This window comes from Notolepis coatsorum, assembly GCF_963971535.1.
Source record: "Notolepis coatsorum genome assembly, chromosome: 18".
Lineage (NCBI taxonomy): Eukaryota > Metazoa > Chordata > Actinopteri > Aulopiformes > Paralepididae > Notolepis > Notolepis coatsorum.
Genome location: NC_140182.1, coordinates 23204254 through 23222904, shown reverse-complemented (window position 1 = coordinate 23222904; position 18651 = coordinate 23204254). Strand labels below are relative to the sequence as shown.

General features: G+C 41.9%; 1 protein-coding gene across 3 annotated transcripts in view; it reads left to right on the top strand.

The window, feature by feature from the left end:
* Window positions 1-18651, top strand: part of dgkzb (diacylglycerol kinase, zeta b) — a 189632-nt gene that overhangs the window by 136975 nt on the left and 34006 nt on the right. For all 3 annotated transcript variants that reach the window (XM_084334853.1, XM_084334851.1, XM_084334852.1), the window contains exons 23-25: window positions 6008-6083; window positions 6422-6462; window positions 7193-7362. In XM_084334853.1, the coding sequence (XP_084190979.1) occupies window positions 6008-6083; window positions 6422-6462; window positions 7193-7362 (287 nt within the window). The remainder of the gene's footprint in view (window positions 1-6007; window positions 6084-6421; window positions 6463-7192; window positions 7363-18651) is intronic.

Below are 18651 nucleotides of genomic sequence, written 5' to 3'. Positions count from 1 at the left end.
ACCGAGACCAAAACCGTGATACGAACCGAACCGTAGATTTTGTGAACCGTTCCACCCCTAGTATATATATATATTGTATTCAAATAAATGCACACCCGAGCCGCTAGAGGTCGGCAAAGTGGCGCATCGCAAATCGTAGTATTTATTTTTACAAACACAAAAAAAACTCAGCAACACAGAGAGCAAGGAGGACTACCTAGTGGCACCAAATGAAATACCAAAAGTAAATAACCCCCCCCCCCCCCTTCCTGTCCTCAATGTCCCTGTGTGCGAAACAAAAGATTAATACACAAGGAAAAAGGAATCACCATAGGCTGGGTGACAAGGGAACAAATATACAAGGCATTAATACAGAAATATACTACAAACACCAAAAGTACAAGGATTCCAATAAAGAACTATTCACCAAAGGTCCTACTCAAAATCACACAGCTCTACAATTACAATAATGCTCCAAAAGCCACAGTTCTACCATAAGGCTGAACACAAAAGATATCTCCTAAACTAACTAACAGCACAAAGTGCCAGAGCCTTCACCAGCTCTACAAAGTACCAGCTCTCCCACAAAGACACAGAATAGTTACCACAACCAATGAACCAGGGAGCTAACTAACACTGCACACAATGGGGTATATGAAGGGGTGTGGAGCTTGATTGCTAATGAGCCTCAGCTCTGCTGCTCCTGTTGCTGTTGCTGGAGTGAGATGGTGATTGACCAGCTGCTGCTGGAACTGAGACTGGGAGACACCTGAGAATGGGGATATGTAGGGAGACAAGACGACAACAAACAAAACATGCCTATATATACACAACAGATATTATACATTACTCCCTCTATACATATACATAAGGACACCGTCCGTAACAGTCCACAAGAGGGCCCTTGGATGTTAACACTTTGGTTGCCTTGGGTTAAATTAATGATATACCATAGATTGCCAGCGCTATTTGTCTATGGAGAAAGTCCCCTTCTTTGCATGGCTATAACTTTTTAAATTCTATTGCTACATTGCCATTATTAGGGCCCATTCAAAGTCCTATATGTATTGTTCATTGTGTAGCAACGTTAAACTTTTTCATTCACATATTCATAGTAAAGTATGGTCTAATGCAGTGGTTCCCAACCTTTTTCCCCCCAGGGACCCCCAAACATCTCTGATGAAATTCGCGGACCCCCTCCTAATAAGATACCATAAAATACTTTTTTTTTTTTTTCATTTTAATAACAAACTGCTTATACACAGGCATATGCATCACAATTAGACCCACTATGCTTCTTTGACTTGTGCCTTTAATCAACAAATCTCATCTTGCACCATATGCATTTCAAAATGTTTGGCCAATATTCAAATGCTGTATTCATCCTCTCAAATCAGGCCCTAATGGTGAACGGTTTGCATTTATGGAACAAATCAATGCAACAAATTAAACTAAATATGAGACAGGAAATTCCAATCAGTAGCAGAGAGAATCTGTCCTAGCTGGGTTTAATACCTTTTTTTTGTCATTTTAATAACAAACTGCTTATACACAGGCATATGCATCACAATTAGACCCACTATGCTTCTTTAACTTGTGCCTTCAATCAACAAATCTCATCTTGCACCATATGCATTTCAAAATGTTTGGCCAATATTCAAATCCTGTATTCATCCTCTCAAATCAGTCCCTAATGGTGAACGGTTTGCATTTATGGAACAAATCAATGCAACAAATTAAACTAAATATGAGACAGGAATTTCCAATCAGTAGCAGAGAGAATCTGTCCTAGCTGGGTTTAATACCTTTTTTTTGTCATTTTAATAACAAACTGCTTATACACAGGCATATGCATCATAATTAGACCCACTATGCTTCTTTGACTTGTGCCTTCAATCAACAAATCTAATCTTGCACCTTATGTATTTAAAAATTTTGGCCAATATTCAAATCCTGTATTCATCCTCTCAAATCAGGCCCTAATGGTGAACGGTTTGCATTTATGTTGAATGAAGTAAGAATCCACTGCAGTAAAAATATCCTCACCTCGAGTGGTGGTAGTAAGGTTGACTGACATGAGAATGTCCTGCTTCAGATCCTCATTTTCAATATATTGCACATAAACGATGAGCACAGCCTCGTCTGCGACAGTTGTAGTTTCATCAAGTTGTATGGCAAATGGACCCTTTCTAAGCTTTTCTGACAGCTGCTGCTCGCAATCACTTGACATCTTATCAATTCGGTATTTCACTACATTGTTCGAGAGTGGTACTGATTTTAGTTTATCCGCCACCTGTGGGCCGCACAGTTTCTAAACCATTTTGATGCAGGCTGGTTTGATGAGCTGCTCGCCAATATTGTGCGGTTTCTTTGCTTTTGCAATTAAAAGCGAACACTCAAAGGAGGCTTCGGTAGCCTTCTGTAAATCACTGCCACCCCTGCTCCACGCTACTCTAACATCAACAGGCTTGTTCGCCTTGAGAGACTGTTCTTTCCTCCGAAAAAAGTCTGGATCCTTCCCAACGGTTTCTGGGTGCTTAGACGCCTGATGTCTCTTCAGCTTGCTGGGCTTCAGGCTCGAGTTTGCCAACTTTTCTCCACAAATCACACACTCAGGTCGTTTGTCTGGTCCCTCAGTGAAGCCCATGGTGATGTAATTTTCGCGATTGCTGTAGGTCCTAACTTTTTTTGCAGATGAGCTGCCATCATCTCCTTTTCGTTTGTCACACATTTTCGCCTCTGGCGGCTGACTGCAGACGAGCCGAGAAAGTTAACTAGCGTGCTAGGCTAGCTACAGAAAGTGATACAGTCAACTGATTCACGTTTTAGCGGCTACCCGGTAGCCTACTGTTAACATTCAAAAATCATGTCTAGATGTTTATTTATTTATCTTTATTTTTTTATTGTAGTGGAGAGACTATTCATGCTTCTGATGATAAAAAAAATATAAAAAAAAAAAAAAAAAAAAAAAGACCTCAAATCATCTGTGGTCTGGCGGACCCCCTGCGCCCCCTGGCGGACCCCCAGGGGTCCGCGGACCCCAGGTTGGGAATCACTGGTCTAATGTATAAGTATGTTTTCATCTCTTTCTGCAGCTTTCTCCAGAACGTGATATATAGCCCCAAATGCATTATATTGATGATGAAATACAGTTTGATGGCAATCAGCGCGATATAAAAAATTCCAACTAGACGTACTTCTAGAAGTTACTACACGTCATCTGATGTTGACCGGATGGGCGAGGGGGCGTTTATAATTCCGTGGGCAGCGTTATACCAATCATCTAATGTGGGTCAAATGTTGATAAAAGCAGTTAGTATCGAAGATGGTAACGTTACACGCTGAAACTCACCCCAGTCTCCGCGCGCCGTTGGGCGATCATCGTCGAGTAGAAATTTTATCATTATGGGATATATTATTACCCGGTCCATCTCCAGCTTGTATAATGGTATATACGTCCAAATCATGTTGTTTATCGAGTTATTGGCAATCGATCGCTATGTAGTGTGACGAGCTAGAGTGCCGGAACCTATACCGAGTGCCCGGAAGTAATATGGCCGACCAGCAAAACCTCTACTGCGCTTCCTGTTAAGCGGTTGCGCCGATCGGCCACCAGATGGCGCTCCTGAACCGCCAGAGAGCTCAGTGGGTCCTGCTGGTGGATCTCAGGCCAGCGGAGGGGGGATATGAATCCGATCGCAGATTTTTGAAATATTGATATAAGGACGCTGTACAGCGTCCCCCGGCAACTTTAGCATGGCCAGCAAAGACGTCTAAAGACGTGTCCAGGCAGTCAAAGTGTTAAGAGGTCAATGTTGTGTTTATTTTTCAAATGTAACCAATAGTAAAGTGGAAATGAAGCAGTGAGCAATGTGATCCTAGTTTGTTTGTTGTGTACCTTGTGTAAGACAGGGTTCTATAATCAAATGTGAAATCTATCTTATTTGTCTGAAAAATATAATATAATATCCCTGTTTTCAACATGGGCGCCGCCATTTTGTTGCTGACGTCATGGCTGACGTCATACCGTGGCTTGGGTGTATACACTCTGGTTAGCTGCCTATATTGAATGGGTCGGTCAGCAAATAAAATGTTGCCTACAAAACAACGGGACCGCGGTGGTTCTGTTTGTATTGCTCCTGGCTGTTCAAACTAATTTTACCATGTGAGAGAGAGGAAAGTTGGTTAATTTCCACAAACTACCAGTGAAAAAAACAGTGTTGTTGACATGTTGGCTCGGGCTGCCTGCACCCAGACGGCGCGACCAGCCTGTTGTACAGGGAAGGAGGATCTGCAGCGAACACTTCATTGCCTCGGATTATGTTGTTGGGGTGGGATGTTTGTCCAGAAGACCACTAATCAGCTGAAGCCGGACGCGGTTCCCTCGGTCTTCGATAGACAGACCGGCGTTAGCTCTCGGGAGCTAGTTGGCAGCAGCCGGGGCCAGGCGTTAGCTCTCGCTAGCTAGCGTTAGCAACCGGAGCGTCGCGGAGCATTCAGCCTGCTGGCTACCTAGACCCACTTCAACCAGCGTCGCGGAGCATTCAGCCTGCTGGCTACCTAGACCCACTTCAACCAGCGTCGCGGAGCATTCAGCCTGCTGGCTACACAAGCTGTGTAGCCAGCAGGCTGAATGCTCCGCGACGCTCCGGTTGCTAACGCTAGCTAGCGAGAGCTAACGCCTGGCCCCGGCTGGTGCCAACTAGCTCCCGAGAGCTAACGCCGGTCTGTCTGTCGAAGACCGAGGGAACCGCGTCCGGCTTCAGCTGATTAGTGGTCTTCTGGACAAACATCCCACCCCAACAACATAATCCGAGGCAATGAAGTGTTCGCTGCAGATGCTCCTTCCCTGTACAACAGGCTGGTCGCGCCGTCTGGGTGCAGGCAGCCCGAGCCAACATGTCAACAACACTGTTTTTTTCACTGGTAGTTTGTGGAAATTAACCAACTTTCCTCTCTCTCACATGGTAAAATTAGTTTGAACAGCCAGGAGCAATACAAACAGAACCACCGCGGTCCCGTTGTTTTGTAGGCAACATTTTATTTGCTGACCGACCCATTCAATATAGGCAGCTAACCAGAGTGTATACACCCAAGCCACGGTATGACGTCAGCAACAAAATGGCCGCGCCCATAATGCTAAATGCTTCAGAAATGTACACAACAAATCGTTTTTTCTTAGAAACTGCTTATTTTTATAACGTGACTTCTTCTGTGGCTTATCTAAATACTAATGTGATGCTATGAATATGTATTTATGCTCACTGCTTCATTTCCACTTTAACCCTATCAAAACAGCAGTCCAAGTGTATATTTTCATTTTTACCGATGTTTTTAAGATTGCCTGAAAAATAAGAATTTATAGAGAAAAAAAATGCTAATTATATCTATCGTAAAACCGTGAGGACATGACTAAATCCAGATGGAAAGAGGAGCCTTTTCCCTACCCATAGATGTATGATTTGGCCATAATAAGGTCAAGTTCAAGGTCAAATCTGAATTTATAATTAAAATGGATTATAATTTATTACTGTATCTACAAATCCTTCTGTTTAATCATCTTCCCTTTATTCATTTGCTTAGATTTTTTTGTACACTTGATCTCAAGAAGGTGCTGAATGAGCTCAGTGAGCGAGGTCGGATCATGCGGCACAATTATAACATGGTGTTATTCACCGGCAAAGATGCAAAAGAAAATCATAATTTATATTTCCTTTGTTTCATTACAATTTACTCAAGCCTAGTAACGGACACAATATTTCTGACACTGGGAATACATACCCCCAGGTCCCTAGATGTTCCTAGATACCAAGAACATGCAAATTGACCGTGTAGAAGTGGAGCAATCGTCCATTTACTTAGGCATGTACCTTTAGGCGAAATTTCTGAAAATAGGCCTACAGGTTAAAGGTGCTATAGATAACATTCATCTATTGCACCTTTAACATTGAAGAGGTTGCTGTGACATTAGAAGTAGAACGTCAGGGAAGGAAACAGGTTTTCACAGCTCTCTTCTGTCTTCTTCCAGGAGGGTGACCAGAGGAAGCCTGAGAGTGACGGTCTGTCCTCTCAAAAGCTCTCCCCGAAGTGGTGCTTCCTGGACTGTAAGTAGAAGATGTCGTCACACTGGTTACTTCCTCCTTGTTTCATTATGCAGCCATGAAGGTGATGTTGTGTAGCGGGCTTCAGTAGATCTGTTGTGTAGCAGGCTTCAGTAGATCTGTTGTGTAGCAGGCTTCAGTAGATCTGTTGTGTAGCAGGCTTCAGTAGATCTGTTGCGTAGCAGGCTTCAGTAGATCTATTGCGTAGCAGGCTTCAGTAGATCTGTTGCGTAGCAGGCTTCAGTAGATCTGTTGTGTAGCAGGCTTCAGTAGATCTGTTGTGTAGCAGGCTTTAGTAGAACCCCACAGTAGATCTGTAACTTCTTCTTTTCTTTTTTCAGGCACGACGGCAGATCGCTTCTACAGGATAGACCGTGCGCAGGTACCGTATGATCGCAACAGAAGTGTTTTTATAAGCCTGTCTGGTTGTTATTTCTGGATATCTAATAAACACCAGCACCAGTGTGTTTAGTTGTGTTTATCTAATGAACACCAGTGTGTTTAGTTTTGTTTATCTAATGAACACCAGTGTATTTAGTTTAGTTTATCTAATGAACACCAGTGTGTTTAGTTGTTTTTATCTAATGAACACCAGTGTGTTTAGTTTTGTTTATCTAATGAACACCAGTGTGTTTAGTTTTGTTTATCTAATGAACACCAGCACCAGTGTGTTTAGTTTTATTTATCTAATAAACACCAGTGTGTTTAGTTTTGTTTATCTAATGAACACCAGTGTGTTTAGTTTTTTACATTATTGGTATACAAGCTTTATACTCCTCGCACCGCAATAGGAAATAGTCTTGGACTAATTTTGAATGTTTATGTTTGAAATTGGAAACTGTCTATAGAAATACTACAGTGATTTTGCTAGAGAAACATATAATTTCTCTGGTAGAACCACAGGAATCCTATAGTGATTTACCATACATTTCTATAATATTCCACTGACTACAGGAATGCTAGGGTGAGTATTTCTATGGTATATCTCTATATTAGCAGTGTGTATGAAGAAAACAAACAAACACAGGAATACTGTATTTCTTCCTATGGTTCATGTTTATATGGGGACATTTCACCTGACATTCCCCTGTGTTCCTGACCTCCATCTCCAGGAGCACTTGAACTACGTGACGGATATCTCTCAGGACGAGCTGTACATCCTGGACCCAGAGCTGGTGCAGAAGGAGACCGTCAGCACCTCACCCGGCATGCCCGACCTGGTGGACTCCTCGTCCGGGGACCAGCTCTTCACCTTCCCCTCCATGTCCTCGCCCACACAGAGGTGGCTATACTTTATTTTATTTTACTTTAAATATTTACTTTTGCTGAGAGAGGGAGCCTCTCATACCAGACTGGGGGTACAGGTGGCGGTACAGGTGTTAGACTGGAGGTAGAGGTGGAGGTACAGGTGTTAGACTGGAGGTACAGGTGGAGGTAACAGGTGTCAGCCTGGAGGTACAGGTGGAGGTACAGGTGTCAGCCTGGATGTACAGGTGTCAGCCTGGAGGTATAGGTGGAGGTACAGGTGTCAGCCTGGAGGTACAGGTGTCAGACTGGGGGTACAGGTGGAGGTACAGGTGTCAGACTGGGGGTACAGATGGAGGTACAGGTGTCAGCCTGGAGGTACAGGTGTCAGCCTGGTCCTTGCTCGTCTGAATGACGAGCACTAACATGCAAAGCACCTCATAAGCCAACAACGTTGTGTTATAAATACATGGATCAAACATAGAGCAGTGAGCCTCCTGGAATGTTCTATTTCTGTACAATGTAGCTGACTTGCTACCGGCTCAACCAGGTTGGTGTGTCTGAGTGTCTGTCCAGTAGATAACTGCCCCGGCTCAGCCAGGTTGGTGTGTCTGAGTGTCTGTCCAGTAGATAACTGCCCCGGCTCAGCCAGGTTGGTGTGTCTGAGTGTCTGTCCAGTAGATAACTGCCCCGGCTCAGCCATGTTGGTGTGTCTGAGTGTCTGTCCAGTAGATAACTGCCCCGGCTCAGCCAGGTTGGTGTGTCTGAGTGTCTGTCCAGTAGATAACTGCCCCGGCTCAGCCATGTTGGTGTGTCTGAGTGTCTGTCCAGTAGATAACTGCCCCGGTTCAGCCATGTTGGTGTGTCTGAGTGTCTGTCCAGTAGATAACTGCCCCGGCTCAGCCAGGTTGGTGTGTCTGAGTGTCTGTCCAGTAGATAACTGCCCCGGCTCAGCCAGGTTGGTGTGTCTGAGTGTCTGTCCAGTAGATAACTGCCCCGGCTCAGCCAGGTTGGTGTGTCTGAGTGTCTGTCCAGTAGATAACTGCCCCGGCTCAGCCAGGTTGGTGTCTCCGAGTGTCTGTCCAGTAGATAACTGCCCCGGCTCAGCCAGCATTAGTTGAAGATTCTCTCTCAGTTAGAGTGTAGTAGAGCCTTTGGAGAGGGGAATGCCTCTCTGCCGTGTTCCAGTTCAGGAAGTAAAATACTCATTTCAAATTAGACCATAAAGGCTGGTTGCTGAATCATCAATGTATTTATAGATCCTGAAGAGGAGACCAGGACAGTTGGCTCAGTGTTTGTGAACAAGGCCGGCACTCTCTTAAAGCCAGACATCAGAGAGATTCTTTCATATTTAACATCTCTTTATTTATTAACTGACATTTCGCCTCAGGATGCAGTGAATTATAAATGTACTCTATGTAAAACCATGTCACGTTTAATGACTCTCTGAATATTTTTCTTTTGTTCAGTGTTATGGACGTCCCCATTGGAAACTACCACAGTGATCTGTCTCCTCATTATGTCTGTCTCTGAGACAAGCCTCACTTCCAAGTTACATTCAGGAGTTGTTCCAAACTAGAGAGCCGGTATAGACTTAGGGGGACTTGTGTATTTAATATCGCAAAGGCAAGAACAAATATAAAAAGTTGTATGTATATCTGTTAAAGGGGCAAAACTATGGAATAACATCGACAAAGAAGTAAAAATGTGTAGTTCGCTACATACATTTAAGAAATTACTCAAATATAAAGTGATACATAAATATAAAACCTTATTATTATCCTAATTATATTTGATCTATAACATAACTGTATTCAAATAGTGACAAAGGGGGGGAAAAAGAAAAAAGGATATAAAAATTTAAAATAAGCAAATGTGTATAAGTTTTGTACATAAAACTATAAAACTTTTGTAACCTTTGCTAAATGATGTACTGAATTATGTTTCTTTTTGTATTTAAATAATTTTTTGTAAATAATGTAATGTAAAAAGGGTAGGCAATTATAAGCCTGGGCTTCAGCCTACACCTTTTCGGTAATTTTTTTTTTTTTATTATTATTTTTTTATACTACTATGCTTTATAAAAGAAGACCGAAATAAAATCATTCATTCATTCATGTCACCTCACTTAGATGTCTGTCTCTGAGACCACCCTTGGTTTGTGATGTCACCTCACTTAGATGTCTGTCTCTTGAGACGACCCTCGGTTTGTGATGTCACCTCACTTAGATGTCTGTCTCTGAGACGACCCTCGGTTTGTGATGTCACTTCACTTAGATGTCTGTTTCTGAGACGACCCTCAGTTTCACTTGGATGTCTGCGCCGACGCTGTGGGCTCTTAACACATCCTGCGCCAAAAACGAGTTTACTCGTTATTGCCCGCCAATCTAACAACGACAACAACGAGTTTATTCGTTACATTTTTTTTTTTTTTTCTACAAACAACATCATCAGTGAATATTAACACTTTGACTGCCGGGAGCCGTCTTTAGACGTCTTTGCTGGCCATGCTAAAGTTGCCGGGGGACGCTGTACGTCGTCTTTATATCAATATTTCAAAAATCTGCGATCGGATTCATAATGTCCCTCCGCTGGCCTGAGATACACCAGCAGGACCCACTGAGCTCTCTGGCGGTTCAGGAGCGCCATCTGGTGGCCGATCGCGCAACCGCTTAACAGGAAGCGCAGTAGAGGTTGTGCTAGATGTCCGTATTGCTTCCGGCCACTCGGGATAGGTTCCGGCACTCTAGCTCGTCACACTACATAGCGATCGATTGCCAATAACTCGATAAACAACATGATTTGGACGTATATACCATTATACAAGCTGGAGATGGACCGGGTAATAATATATCCCATAATGATAAAATTTCTACTCGACGATGATCGCCCAACGGCGCGCGGAGACTGGGGTGAGTTTCAGCGTGTAACGTTACCGTCTTCGATAATAACTGATATTATCAACATTTGACCCACATTAGATGATTGGTATAACGCTGCCCATGGAATTATAAACGCCCCCTCGCCCATCCGGTCAACATCAGATGACGTGTAGTAACTTCTAGAAGTACGTCTAGTTGGAATTTTTTATATCGCGCTGATTGCCATCAAACTGTATTTCATCATCAATATAATGCATTTGGGGCTATATATCACGTTCTGGAGAAAGCTGCAGAAAGAGATGAAAACATACTTATACATTAGACCATACTTTACTATGAATATGTGAATGAAAAAGTTTAACGTTGCTACACAATGAACAATACATATAGGACTTTGAATGGGCCCTAATAATGGCAATGTAGCAATAGAATTTAAAAAGTTATAGCCCTGCAAAGAAGGGGACTTTCTCCATAGACAAATAGCGCTGGCAATCTATGGTATATCATTAATTTAACCTTAGGCAACCAAAGTGTTAACATTAGATCATTTGGTCTTCCAGGTACAAAATACAAATACAGACAGACAGAGACAATAAAGAAAAAATTATAATATCAAAAAGAAAACAGAAATTTGGTCATTTCTATCTTTACATTGTTTATTTACATTTCAATTTATTTTCTTGTTTCCTTTTCATCCTTCTGTGATGTCGTTCCTTTTCTTCCTATATTCCTCCCACTTTTCCCATTTTGACTAAAATTTCTCCTCTTGCAGCCTCAGCATATGTGTGATTCTCTCCATTTCCTGTATCCCCTCTATTATCTCTGTCCATTGTTCCTTCGTCTGTGCTTCTACCCTGTACCACAGCTTAGTCCGTGCTTTCTTGGCTGCTACTAATAGTATTTTAATCAAATATTTGTCTTCTCCCTGAATGTCTTTCTGTGACAAGTTCCCTAAGTATAGTACTAGACCTGTCTGGGGTATTTCATATCCTACTATTTCATTTATTATCTCTCCTATCTCTTCCCAATAGTTTCTTATTTTCTGACAACCCCAGAATATGTGTGTATGGTTAGCTAATTCTTGTCCACATTTTCTCCAACATGGTTTCTGTGCTGGTGTGTACTTGCCCTGTATTTCTGGTGTTATAAAGAATCTAATTATGTTTTTCCACCCAAACTCCCTCCATATCCTTGATCCTGTGGTTGATTGTTGTATTTTACATGTGTTATACCATTCCTCCTCTGTTATCTCTATTTCTAACTCTTTCTCCCACTTTTCTTTTATATACAAGGTTGTAATTTCCTTACTGTCCATTATTGCCTGATATAGTGCTGATATAACCCTCCCCTTCCTTCCTTCATATGATTTTACCATTATCTTAATTACCCCATTCTGTTCTTTGTCTCTGTCTTGTTTTATTTCTTTGTTATAGTAATCTCTAATCTGTAAATATCTAAAGTGGTCTCTATTCTCTAGTCCGAATCTTTCTTAAAGTTTTTGTAGAGTCTGCATCTCCCCTCCTTCTATCATTGTACATATTGTACATCATCAAAATTAAAACAAATAAAGGCTTGAAATATTTCAGTTTGTGTTTAATGAATCTATAATCTACGAAAGTTTCGCTTTTTGAATTGAATTACTGAAATAAAATAACTTCCACGATATTCTAATTTATCGAGCTGCACCTGTATACTATCACGTCGTCTGCGAACAGTCCCAATTTATGTTCTGTTCCCCTTATCTCCACCCCTTTAATGTCTTTTGTCTGTCTAATTAGTTGAGCCAGTGGTTTGATGAATACATTGAAGAGTGTCGGCGAAAGACGACAACCCTGTCTGGTAGCTCTCTCTAGTTTAATCCGGTCCGTCAGACTACCATTTACCTTAATCCTTGCCGTCGGTTCTTGATATAATGCCCTAATTGTTTTCATAGCGTTTTTGTCTAATCCAAATTTCTCCAATACTTTATATAGAAATATCCAGCTTACACTGTTGAATGCTTTTTCTGCATCTAGGCTAACTAATACTGCACTTCCTCCTTCCTTTTGTATCTCCTCTACCACCTGCACTGTCTTCCTTATGTTATCCTGTGTCTGTCTTCCTTTAATGAATCCGGTCTGGTCTTCGTCTATAATATCATAATGTCATAAATGTCTCAAATCCTTTGGATATTATTGATGTATACATCTTGTAATCTACATTAAGTATGGACACAGGTCTGAAACTGCTACATAGTTCTCTATCTTTCCCTTCTTTTGGAATTGTAGTAATTATGGCTTCTTTCCATGAAGGTGGCATTGTACCTTCTTTCATCGTGTGTCTGAATGCTGCTTCTAATATGGGGCTCAGTTCCTGTCTAAATGTTTTGTAGAATTCAGAGGGGAATCCGTCGCTACCCAGTGACTTACTGCTCTTTGCTTTACTGATCGCATTCCCCACTTCTTGTTCTGTAATCTCTGCGTTTAATATTTCATTCTGTTCCTTCCCTATCGATGGTAGATCTAATTTTCCTAAAAAATTCTATCTCCTCTTCTCCTGCCGCTATCGGTTGTGTGTATAGTTTCTTATAGTATTCTTCAAATGTCTTCTCTATTTCAGCTGGTTCTCTTAGTATTTTGTTTGTGTTCGTGTCCCTTATTGTGTGTATTGTGTTCAGTTTTTGTTGTGTCCTGATTCGTCTAGCTAAAAGTCTGGTCGCTCTCGGTCCTCCTTCATAGTATGTCTGTTTCATGTATCTAGCTTTCTTCTCTATTTCTGTCAGCAGTTCTTTGTTTATCTTTCCTCTAACTTCCTTTACCTCTCTAAGTGTCTTTTGGTTCTTTGAGCTTTGGTGTTCTTTCTCTAATTCTTTCAGTTTCTTTATCAAGTTCTGGTATGTCTCTATTCTGGCCTTCTTGAGTAATGCCGTCTTTGCTATACATTTTCCACGTATTACTACCTTTAGTGCATCCCATAAAATGTTTGGGTCTACCTCTCCATTATCATTTTCTTCTCTGTATCTAATTATGTCTCCTTTTACTTCATTAACCAAACCTCAGTCTCCAAACTGTATTTCTCCGCCTACTTTTAAGATTCACTGTCGGATATATTGCGCTATGGTCTGATATGTCCGTCACCCCTATCCTGCAGTCTTCTACCCTGTATCTGTCCCCTGTTGTCATTAGAAAATAGTCTATCCTTGAATATGTTGTGTGTGGATGCGAATAATGTGTGTATTCTCTATCTAGTTTTGTCATCACCTTACTCCTTTTGATCGGACTATTCTAGGGCTGTTCCCGACTAAGGATTTAGATGGTCGACTATGATTGGCCAAAATGTGCTGTTAGTCGACTATTGGTCAAAAAATAATAATAATAATAATAATAGTATAATATAATTTTTTATTTTTATTTTTTTTATCATTCCATTTGGGCTGTGGGGGGTGCTTAATGTCTGAAGGAGTCGACTTAAGGCTTCTTGTCCTCTGCAAAAGCATGCAATTGGTCCACTGATGGATACATCTTGATATTTGTCTAGTCTAGTGTGTTCATTAGATGGGTGAAATCCTCTTTCAGTGCCTCTGTGCCTGTTTTCGTAGGCAGTTAGCCTCTGGTATGCGTGCCATTAGCGTTAGCCACGCTTCTATGCCTCTTTTCTTTTGGAAAGAATGATAAAAAAATATATATATTTTTTTTATTATAAATATATATATTTTTGTATTCGACTAAGAGGTTGGCTAATCGACTACGGCTCCTTTCGACCGATTAGTCGACTAATCGACTAATAGGGGTCAGCCCTAGACTATTCATACCATTAACATTCAACGACATCATTTTGATACCCTTAACTTGTGTCATATTTATTTTCCAAATGTTCTCCCGTTCTACCCATGTCACATAAAATAATATTTGTGGTTGTAGCCACTGCTATCCCTGTCTGATTTACATACATATAACCATAATAAACATTATTAACATAATTAACACTTGGAACTTCCATGGTAGTTGAGGGACTCAGTCGTATCCCTCTTTCCCCCGCTGGCGGGTGGGGAGTAGTGGCTCTTCTAGTGAGAGGGCTCCCCCTAGTGGCAAAAATATGCGCACTATACATGTCCAGCTCGTTCTGTGTGCGACCTCCGAGCTCCCGGTCATAAGCTCTGCATTAGTCACTTTCATGTTCCCGTCTATTTGTATTATGTGTCACGTGTAATCCTGTGGTTCTTTCATGTCCGCCTCAATACTGTATATCTCTTGAATCTCCATGTCCTTTTTTATAACTTTTGGTATAATTATCTCGTATGTACTTGTCTTTACCATCTTCTCATTGCATAAGTCCTTTTCATGTTTGCATTTACTTGTATTCTGTGTGTCACATGTATACCAGTCTAATGTGTATTTTACTTATCCTTCCTTGGATCACGTGTCCCCTTTCGTCTCCTCTCTGTTCCCCTTCTCCGTGTCTTTTCGTCTTTCTTCTCAGTTGAACCGCTTTGAATCGGTTCAGATCTCCTTCACCTTCCCATCCTCCTCTCATCTTCCTCGTCCCTCGACCCTGGTCCATCTTCTCGCCTTCTCCAACCTCTGCATCAGCGTCGGTCTCTCTTCTTCTCCTCCCGGCACCTTCCATCCTCTCCGGTTCATGTCCCTCGTCGCTTCCCGCACGTCGTTGTACACCTTTATGCCTTCTTTCCAATGGACCTTCAGCGTGGTCATTGGTGATTGAAATCTGATTCCTTTCTCTTTCAGAGTCTTTTTTTATCTGAACATAGCTCCGACGTTTTACAGCCACCTCTGTTGTATAGTCATGGTCGAAGTTTATTCTCTGCCCCTCCACCTCCATCTTCGTCTGCCAGGCTGCTCTGAGAATGTTTTCTTTTACTTTGAATTTCAAGAAATTAACTAACTGCTCTCGGTGGTCTGTTTATCTGTGGCTTCGGCGCTAGGGTCCTGTGTGCCCTTTGAATCCCTATCTCGTCGAGGTCTGACATTTCCAATTCTCCTCGAATTAGGTTGTCTACATATTTGGTCATCGAGTCTCCTTCTATCCCTTCTCTCAGTCCCCATATTCGTATATTATTTCTCCTCGACCTCCCCTCCAAGTCCGTTAGCTTTTCTCTCAACATGTTTTGTTGTTCGAGCGTCGCCGTTAGAATTTCTTGTATTTCTGTATTCCATTCCTCCGTTTCAGCTGTCCTGTCTTCTAGCATCCTTATGTCTTTCTCTTGTTCCTGTAGTTTTCCATCAATTGTCTCGAGTCTTATTTATTTCTTCTCTGAGCTCGTCCTGACCCTTCTTTAATTCTTCCCTGAGTCTGTCGATGTTGTTCTGGATGTTCTGTGTGTTAGCTTGGTTATCTATTGCGCTAGCTTGCATGCTAGTCTGTATGCTAGCTTGTAGCTCCGCTACCCAGGTGGGCATCTCTGCTCTGTCGCCCTGCGTCATGCTAGCTTGAATTACCTCCTGCGTCATCTCCTCGTGTCGATAACTTTCCTCCGGTGTTTGTACTTCTTCTGGGATCGCTTTTCTCTCACTTTTTCTCATGTTCATCCTTCCTTTTCTCTTATATCCTTGAATTGTCACTTTTTATTTTGTTTTAGATAGTTTTACTTCCTTTTTTCGATATTCTTTGACCGGGAGCTCTTTTCTATGGCCGCTTACCCGAACATCTCAAACCGGAAGTCCAGTTTACTCGTTTTTATGATTGTTATTTCCTTTATTCGCTATTGGCATTCATAATTCATCCAGTAAGGCTCCGGGAGCCAGCTGGACCCTATCTGATATTGCAACGCCTCAATACCGCCGCCTGGTGGATTTCGGGCGAGTTGCACTCCACTCTAAACCGGATGTGGCGCTCTGTGCATCGGGGAAAATCCTCCGGCAGAGCTATCTTGTTATGTTGATCAAGACAAACACTTGAGTGCATGGGATCGCTTTCGAGACGCAAGAATCAATATGCTTTCTGCGTTTATTGCGTCATACAAACGGAAAATGGATCTAGCAGATCGAAATCAAATAATTGGAATTCTTTTTCTCCGGACTCATCGGCCACAAGTAAGAGGAATCTAATGTTAATTCCAGCTCGATTGTCCATTTATTTCATTGCAATCCATCCGATCAACGTATGATGTCGTACTAAGGAAAGCTGTTACTGACAATCAAGGAATCATAAACGACCCCCCCCCCCCCCCCCTTTCCTTCACGCATGATGGAGCATAATGTATACCGAGGAACGAAACGTATGTATAGGAAGGAAACGCCAATCCATTATGTATAATATGCGTCTGGGCCTATAACTCTAAACTCTAAAACATACTTATATTTACGACGGTACTAACACGACAATGTATGAATGGAAAAATATAACGTTCCCACATCCGGAACGATAGTTACCCGATGTTGAATGGGCCATAGTAATGTCGATATAGCTATAATATTTAAAAAGTTATAGCCCTGCAAAGAAGGTGAGCGACTCCATAGGCTTACAGCACTGGCAGAGAGTGGTATAAGATGGGCAAACTGCGTGGCACAGAATGTGTGAGGGTTTCACATTGTGATTTAGAGCAGGAAGATACTGTGTGAATGGAGCGAGGCTGCCCTCTTGTGGTCGTCTCAGGTCTTCGCTCCTCAGTTCCTGGGTCATCTCTTCTCCCTGTGTCACCATCAGTGTTGTAGTACTGGAGTCCAAGTCCTGGACTGATTTTCAGGACTTGTGAATTCAGGACTCTACTTGAGAACTGATGACTTGGACTTGGACTTGGACTTGGACTTGAGCATTGACTGCATTCGGACTCGGAAGGTGCAGACGCGAGGACTCAAGACTTGTTCATTGTTTATTTATTTTTTGTAATGGGCCATAATAATTTGGCATACGATATTGATGGCTAGTGCATTTGTTTGACTATTGTGTCACAAAGTAAATAAACTCCCTTTGAAATGGTGACCGCTGTGTCATTCATGTTTAACGTAGACCTTTTTTTATTTGTACGTCAGCTCTTTGACTGCGAAGTGGAGTGGACTCAACCTTGATGACTCGGACTTGGACTCGGACTTGAACACTGGGGACTCGAGACTCAACTCGGACTTGAGATTTAGTGACTCGACTACAACACTCGTCACCATAGCATGAAAGCTCAGTCCATTCTCCACAGGAGAGACTGGTGTGTTCTGAATGCTGACCCTCTCTTAGTCCATCTGTCCAATAAAGTTAATCCAATATGTTATTTCCATGGCCTTGGAAAGTTCAATCAATATTAGTGACCAGGAGCTCCTCTCCCAAACGCAGAGGAGTAAGACGCAGAGGAGTAAGACTCGGAGGCGTAAGACTCGGACTCGTGACGTCGTCAGGCGGGAAGTCTGGAGCTGCTGCGTTGGCGACGAGCGGGAATTCTGATGTTGTGGAACAGAACGTTGCTTCGTTTTTTAGTTGCAGGGTTCTAGCAGGGTTTAGTTGCAGGTTCTAGCGGGTCTTACAATGTCTTAAGAGTTAAGTCCTGTCTCCCTGTGAGTGGCTGTCTCGTGGTGATGACCGGAGTGGTGGACGTCCCGTGATGATGACTCTCTGCGCCACCCCCATGCCTCAAATAGATCAGCCATCAGCTCTATTTTTCAATCTTTCAAAATGTTCAGTTGCTATTGCATGATCTGTGTTTCATTACACATATGTGTGCATGCTTACCAACTGTCTCGCCTGTTTTATTGCAACACTATTATCACTGACATCTAAGAAGGGAGATCCCCCCCTTGAATGGCCCTTCTAAGGTTTCTCTCCTCCACATTGCCTGTGGTGCATTTTTTCCTATTGCTAGGTTTTCCTTACCTTCACGTGGGGTATGTCTGGGAGTGTTGCATTCATTTATTTTATTTATTTAAAACTTTTTGGACTTCATGGTGTTTTAGTTTTGTTCTTGATTTATTGTGATGTTTCTTCTTGACTCGTTTAAAGAAGACGTGTCCGGGCCATGGGGACATTAACGTGTGTTGTCGGGCCTTACAAATAAATTTGATTTGATTTGATTAATCATCTGAATCTTAGGCCTTTAGAAAGTCTTTATCAAAAGATATTTAGATTTAGTTTTTTTTAAACGTATTTGATTTAGGGAGTTACTTCTATGTTGCGGTATCTTCTCTGTGTCTTGTTTAAATGTGTTGTTTCTGGGCTGCAAAGTAAGCAGTACGGTAATAGTCAATTCGTATGGAATTACTTCTTTCATCGTCATTTTATGTTATCTATCTTCAACAAACCCTAAAGTTAGAGGTCCTCCCATCTGCTTCTGCTTTTAAACATCTGGTGTTAAATCTCTGTTTGTCAAATTGCAATTGTTTTTAGTTTCTTCTATTCTTTTTTTTATATTTTCATTGTGTTGCTCGTGTGTGTAAACTCGTCATCATTGTAAATGAGGGAAACCTCAATGTCCTTCGAGTTAAAATAAAGGTTACAAACAAACTATTTTCCTTCATACTTTTCTG